Raw genomic sequence first — 7,569 nt, forward strand, 5'->3', positions numbered from 1 at the left:
ATTTGCTGTTATGTTAAAATTATATTAAAGTTTTTCTTCATTACCCATTCAAGCCGTCTCCAGCCATTATTAAAGGGCTACATTTCATTTGGTCTGGACTGGTTGTTTTACTTTTAGTGAGTGAACCTGATGGACTGAATGGCCTAATATTTTAAAGTTTACACTTTATATTTTTATGTTCATTCATAAACTATATATAATACCATTTGAATATAAAACACTCATTGGAATTTGTAGACATATTCTGAGGCTGTTACACAAATACAAGTGAAATATAGATAATACTAATAAGATAAGAGGACAAAAGTTTAATGTTTACTAAGCAGTTTAGGAAATACAGGTTAAGCTCTAATTAAGATATTTAAATTTTTTCTAACGGAGTGATTGCCTTATAGAAAGAGTTGATAGTGGCAGTAAGGGAAGTCAATACTTTACATGGGCTTATGAGGAAAATCGATGACTTCTTGAAAAATATATCCTGTACTGGGCTATAGGGGTGTGTGCATCACAATACAATGACAACCCCCAAAGGACTTAATGCAATAGTCCCACGTTGTCTGTATTTCATGTTATTAGCTCCACTCTGGAAGCTGTAATGTTCGTATTAAGTATTATAATTTAGTTAAAAATTTATTAATATTACTTACACTATGTCTATGCCTGTTTTACAATTAAAATTTATGTTGGTTAAAAGTTGAGTCTTGACTCCAGTCGAGTGAATCAATTAAAAGTTACAGAACATGCTAATAAATAACTTAGAATAACACTAACAACCTGAAAATGTTCGAGGTTGGGGTATTCCTAAATCTGATTCTTGTCTATGGAAACCTTCTGTCTGGACTTCTTCGTTATTAAAAACATTTTTTGGCAATTTAGAGCTATTAGTTAAGTTTGCACTCAAGTCTTCGTCACTTCTAACATCACATTCTGCCATATTTGAAAATTGTACTCTCTCGTAACATGCGAGATAGGTGTGAGAAAATTCCGCTAGGGCAAGGATATCATTCTTTCTTGAGAGGAGAAGGTATGTGATTAAGTGTGTTTTGTGAGGTTTGCAGAAATCGATGTAATCTTCGTATAATATCGACTTAATTTTACTTATTATTAATTTATTTAACACTTCGTATGTTCTTAGGATAAATTATGTACATATATATAAATAGAAAAGTCATATACTGTAAATTAAGTCCTGTTACTGTTAAGTTGTGTGTCTACCGCTAGGCCTACTTTAAGTAATTATAACTAACATAACATGCTACAACTGAAATTGTAAGATTTTCTCGTAGAACAAAAATTTTGAAACTGCTCTATCAACAAACCGCCCAAACTAAACGACTCTCGAATGTAAAGAGTTGCATGAAATCTTACTTATAAAGTTTGAAGTATGAGGTTATTGAAGTTTATTTGAAATTGAAATGTATCATGATTGAACTTTATTATCATTAATAGTGTAATCAATATATCCCGTTCGTCTATGTATTCTGTTTGACATTTACACCTTAACTGCATATATGTTGTGCTTACTCATAGGTATAAGATATTTTAATTTTGTTAAAGTATTTTTAAAAGACATTTTCATTTTGTGTTTGTCACAAATGTGGTAGATTTTTAATGAAAACTGGTGTATATGATATGGTAAAATGGTTGTGGATAGCTCAACTAGTGTTAGATGGTTTCGGTAATTTTTAAATAATGAAAATACAATTACCACATAATTGGATTCCACAGTCACAAATTAGTAGATTTACACTCTAAGTTCAATTATGTAGTTAATAATTAATGAAAAATAAAAATATTACTTCTAAATTGACCTTTTGCTCCACGTGACCTTCCCATTAGAACAATGTTAACAAAATGTCAATGATTTATTGCTTTACTTCGTAACACCAATTTCCAGGCAAGATAAAATGTTGTCCCAATAAAGTCCATCGGTTCCAAATGTGCATTCATGTTATGTGGATGAATGAAGTGAAAATTGTCAATAACCATAGAGAATAGGAGAGATTTGGTAATTATTGGTTGTAAACTTGAAATACAGTGATTGACAGATATGTATCAGTAGTAACCTCTACCCGTTGTATGTCATGATGTAATTCATACATCGTTCAAACCACTTTTGACAACATCTGTTTATTCCCAATGATATGACGTAAAGTAAGCAGTTGCTAGGACAATGCATAGGCTGTTTACAATCCCCATTCATCATTTTTTGAGTTGCTCTTAAATTAAATTGGGCAGAGATATCTATGTATCAGTTTATGCATTATGTAATCCACATCACAAAGTTTATTGTATGGCCTTGTTTCTAGATTTGTTTTTATTTTTCAAATATTAAATGCTTCTGGATCTAATGAAACCAGCCAGCCAAAGTAAAGCATGAAGAGAGCTATCATTTGATATATCACTGATCCTTATTGGTCCAGCCAGTTTGAATTGACACAATGGTTTTGGTTTTAATATTCTCTCGCTGATTGCTGACAAATGGCAGAAAATGGGTTTAGTGGGAGTACAGTTACCTTGAAATAAATCATGCAAATTCAGCCAGTATTAGTACTGTAGATGTTTTCATGTTTTCTGGTGTACACTAATTAGTATTTTGTTTGTGAGATTTATATATTTGCAACTGTGTTTTTCAATTCACATGCTTTCATGGCTAGAAACTATAATTCTCTGGGACCCCTTAATAGTATAGTTGTAGGAATATTAACCTTTTACCTTCATATAATGGCCCATTGCAAAGATGAGATGATTTACTTCAATATTTCAATAAAAAAAAGTAATTAGTAAAAATAAAAATTTCACGAGTCATAATATCCCAAAAAATCTCTTAGTCGGCCCCAAGTTCAGATGGTCGGTCAGGTTACAGCAAACAGAAATATTAAGCCTGGCCTGAACTAGAAATCAAATCATGGCAGTCTCAGAAACAGTTTTGATATTACAAACCTAGTTTCCTTCAAACCATACATTTTTATTAAGTTTGTATTATGAGTATCATTTTTTTCCTTTTTAAGCTTAAACTTCATGCTAATTAAATTTATTTTTAACAGTGATATTATGTAAATGGACACCATACTAGTAATGTTTGGTACAAGTAATGCCACTAAATTTTTGAATAGTGGCTGCTAAATCGAGGGCTAAACTGTATTAAGCTGACTAATCTGTTACAAGTCACAAAATTCTAGTATTGTTTAAGTATGTACTTCAAGACTAAAAGAATTTCATGTATATCTTTTAGTTATTACAGCTTGTTACTGTTGAGGGGTGACTTAATTATTACATACCTGTTTGTTGTAGTGAAGAAATGTTGAAATGCACATCATTCATACAATAGTATTTTAAGCAGCTTTAGTACATAAAACATGGTGTTACTTCTGCAACAAAGGGTTTAATAATTGGTATTTTTTACAGATGGCTGACAAAGAGAATAAAGTTGTAAAGAAAGACCACCACCCCCGTAACTACCAATTGCCAGGGGGAGTATGGCGCTTCTCTCGTTCTCGGATGTACCACAAACGAGGCTTGTTTCGAATTAAGAAGGATAAAACTAAAAAAGAAAAACCTAAACGTAAACCAAGGACTGTGGTGAAACCTATTGGTGGTGACAAAAATGGTGGAAAGCGTCTTGTGAAACTAAAGAAGCAGGTTAGATGTGTTTTATTTAAAATCTAAAGTGTATTAAAATATGTAATGTTGTAGCTTAGAAACAGAAGAAAAACTCATTTATCTAACTAACTGGGCAGCTTAGACCTTAATGCATAACATCACACTGCTGATTAGAGGAATGTGGCATCATATTGAATGGAGATAAGAGAATTGGCACTTGTAAAGTATACTGACTAACATCAACGTTGTGTTGGTGGTAAGTTTGTTTTTTCAGCTACCACACTAATGATGATGGATCTGTCATTTCATTGAATATCTGCAGTGTCAGTTGATCCATTTAGACATGATAAATGGGTTTCAGCTATATGTCGACCTTTATTGTAAGAGTTTGTTCATCATTGTGCAACTCAGTTATACATGTCTTTTGGACAGTTGAAAACCAAGCAGTCTTATATCAATATGTTATTAATTTTATTATGTATAAATGCGGCCTCCAGTGAAAACAAAAACCAGTTGATCAGCTTTAATCACAACAAACATCAGATAAAAGTTCTTTTTTTTTTGATATAATATGACATTTGCAATAATAGAAACTATGTTTTAGTTTTTGTTATGCAGTGGTAAAATAAATAGCAAATAAGGCAAATATTTATTGCAAAGTGTGATACACTACTGGTAGCGTTTGATGGAAAATTTTGAACTAATATATATTGGCTTGTATAGTTATTGCTGTATCCTTATATAGAAAATAACTTGTATAAAAGAACATGCAGTAGCTTTAGTATTAATAATATATATAGACTAGCAGTGAGTGATGAAAAATACAGCTAGGCATAGTGAACTCTGACTTGGTTGTACTTTTGTTATTATAATGAAGTATCTTTCACTCTGAGTGTCAAATTTATGAATATTGGACTTGACAAAACCAGCTGTAAAATAGGCAATTAAATTTTCAAGTGTAAGTTATGTTCAATTTATTATTCATTTGTCTGGGTACCATAAAGTCTCAGGTATTTATGAGTTATGTTTACTGTTGGACATTGCTTTAAAGAGAGAGAATATGGGTTGTTTATTTCCAGTAATAAAGCTTCTGTTGAAAATGATGAATGTGTTGTAATTTTCACTAGTAATTACAGTGGTTCAAGAGACCATTATTGGTATAATCATGCTACATCAAACATGGTGCTGTAAAGTATATATTCCTCATTATTGTGCATGTTTTTAAGTCATAATTTGATTTTTTTCATGAAATATTAAATTTTAAAAGTTTAAAAATTCAGCAGTTTGGTCCACTTAAAGGGATTTAAGCTTAAGTTAAAGGATCAAAACAGTCATATGGTTATAAAAAAGAAATGCTACAAAGTGTATTAATCAGTATTAGTATGTTTGTTAATCACAGAAATGAACTAAAAACAGATTAAACTTTCAGAGGAAATACTATCCAACTGAAGATGTGCCTAAAATCAAGAAATCTAGGAAAATGGTTCCTTTCAAGAATCATAAACGCAACTTGCGAAAACGAATCACTCCGGGTACTGTGCTGATTGTTCTTGCAGGTCGTCACCGTGGCAAGGTAAGGTGTTATGAATATGTTACATGACGATTAATAGTGAAGTTAAATTTTAAAAAATTTGCGAGTTAAGTTTGATGTAGGATTTCAATAAAAAGATAGTTTCTAGAATTATATATACATTTAAAGACGTATTTGTAAACAAAAGTACAATTTTATACAGTTATATCAGCAGCTAGGAAACATGTTTATGATAGATATATATTCACCAGTTTTTGTTTCAAGTGCATAAATGTTGTGTAAAAAATTGTGGTTCTGTTTTACAGAGGGTAGTGTTTCTGAAGCAGCTGGCTTCTGGCCTGTTACTGGTGACTGGTAAGAACTAAAATTTTTGATTATCTGTAAAATTTGTTTTTTAAGTAATATCCATAAGATATTTTATAGATAAGTACTTATTGTTATGAGTAAAGCTTAAACTACTTGAAGTGGAATCGTCTGGAGAAAAGTTTTGGTTTACACACATGTAAAAGTGGGTTGCATATAAGGATTTAACGTCATTCGACTGACTTTTTTAATTGAACAATTTTACTTTATAACACAATTCTCATTAACATCGCCTTTTCTCATTATACTTAAATGTTTGTTCACTTTTCCTAAATATCTCCAAATTGTAACTTTTTAAGTTCTCCCTACCAAGATGCATCTAAATTATGAGTAACCCTATAACCACAGGTATCCTTTATTGAGCGTGACAAAATCTTAGTGTCTTACATTCAAAATCTTATTAACTCTTCCGAGATCAAATTGACTGACCCCATGGGAGTCACGTGACCTTCTGTACTCGTTTAAAGTTGACATAAGTTTAGTACTTATAACTTTCTATATATTGGGTATAATTTCACGAAATTTGGCAGTCTTTCAGTTAATATTACAAGTCTTTCACGTACAAAAAGTCATATTTCTTAATGAAGTACTTTTAATAAAATAAAGTTTTGCCCACCTCTTTCCATGTTTGGAAATGTTCTTTTATATACATTTACTTCATTATATGTCATGAATAACCAATTGGAAGCTCCGAATGCCCCCCTAGTGGCTTTCTCAGTCATTTCTTTCTTTTGAACCAATATGTGAATGAGGTAGGTTGTGTCTTTAGTCTGCTCGAAATTTCATATATATTTTTAGACTAAAATACATCTTAGTTACTAAGCTTGATAAACTATAGTGGAATTCTATGGTATTAATGTTGTAATTTATGATTTTTTTAGTTATTCAAATGTATGTATAAAACTTCATATTCTCCACATGCAATTTTTTTAAAGGCTTAGCAACCGAGTACAAAGATCGTAACTGGAAGAGATAATTGTTTGCTTTACTTCTTTAGTTACTGTTCTGTGTTTTAAGAAAGATAAGTTTAAGAACTTATTTCAAAGTAGCAATAATCTACATACATATATAATGTATAATAACTGAAATGTGACTGTATTTTATAAAATACTAGTCTACTAAAACAAAGCCAAGACAAGTTAGTTTGTTAAGACCAAAGACTAGTCTTATGTTATTTGATACGGTAACATGAGTGCACGTGAGCCGCGTCATTGTAACTTTTGTATTATTAGCCACGCATGACTGAAAGGTCAATATAATAAAAATAAATGTATAATGTTATGAGATTTAAGCTATTTTGTCTAAACATTTGTTTTTGTGTTATAATTTGTATTTCCTAATTTTTATGGTGGTTGCGAGATCGGTCAAATCTACTGAACTCATACAGAAATTAATTACTGAAAAAAACAAGATAAAATATAAAGTGTTTCTTAAGAAACATTTGATAACTATCTCAACATTATTAAGATTTTGCATGTGAAATTTGAAAATCTTCTGATGCATAAAAGTATTTTTAATCTTAAAATGAAAATTACTTTGCATGATAGATAGGCAGCATGTGAAAAGAAAAAAAAAGACACAAGAAAAACATTGCTATATAAATCTTAGGACTTAATATAAAAAAAAGGTATTTTGCATATGAAAACATTGTAATGTTTACTGATAATCTGCTAAATTTTGGAATGAGTCTGTGCTGAAAGAGTTAAATCTACTTAGGATAAACAAATGTAGTAGCATGTTACAATTTGAAGTCATTCCCAAATGAAAAAAATGGTAATTTAGATTTATTTCAATTTTTTTATGTATGTACAAGGTTGATCAAATTGACTGATCCTGTATAGTGATAGGTTAGAGAAATAACATATAAAATATAAAGTTTACTGAGAAAAAAACGTTTGAAATGTATTTAGGTTTTAGGGATTACACAAAAGGAATTTGAGATGAAGAAAGATATTTTTAATCTTAACATGAAAATTACTTTGTATATGGACTATTCAAAACAAATACTCAATATGTTCATGGACAAATCTTTATTTTAGTTTATTAAAAATACTTCAATTAAAAATGATTTT

General features: G+C 30.4%; 2 protein-coding genes across 6 annotated transcripts in view; one reads left to right on the forward strand and one right to left on the reverse strand.

The window, feature by feature from the left end:
* LOC106460613 (two pore calcium channel protein 1-like) overlaps positions 1–966 on the reverse strand; it is a 91,820-nt gene extending 90,854 nt beyond the window's left edge. For 2 of the 3 annotated variants that reach the window (XR_002610801.1, XM_022387382.1), the window contains exon 1: positions 772–961. Coding sequence is in view for 2 of the 3 variants with exons in the window: in XM_022387382.1 (XP_022243090.1) it covers positions 772–934 (163 nt within the window). In the remaining variant the exon portion in view is untranslated. Of the gene's footprint in view, positions 1–771 lie in introns of all 3 variants that reach the window. The other variant, XM_022387383.1, reaches the window with a different exon arrangement.
* Positions 967–998: 32 nt separating this feature from the next.
* The window catches only part of LOC106460620 (60S ribosomal protein L6-like), an 11,385-nt gene continuing 4,814 nt past the window's right edge, over positions 999–7,569 (forward strand). Inside the window, exons 1-4 of one of the 3 annotated variants that reach the window (XM_013920343.2) lie at positions 999–1,024; positions 3,409–3,642; positions 5,033–5,176; positions 5,440–5,488. In XM_013920343.2, coding sequence (XP_013775797.1) covers positions 3,409–3,642; positions 5,033–5,176; positions 5,440–5,488 — 427 coding nt within the window. In that variant the 5' untranslated portion in view covers positions 999–1,024. The other 2 variants (XM_013920346.2, XM_013920344.2) reach the window with 2 other exon arrangements.

The sequence above is a fragment of the Limulus polyphemus genome, unplaced genomic scaffold, assembly GCF_000517525.1.
Source record: "Limulus polyphemus unplaced genomic scaffold, Limulus_polyphemus-2.1.2 Scaffold804, whole genome shotgun sequence".
Taxonomy (NCBI): domain Eukaryota; kingdom Metazoa; phylum Arthropoda; class Merostomata; order Xiphosura; family Limulidae; genus Limulus; species Limulus polyphemus.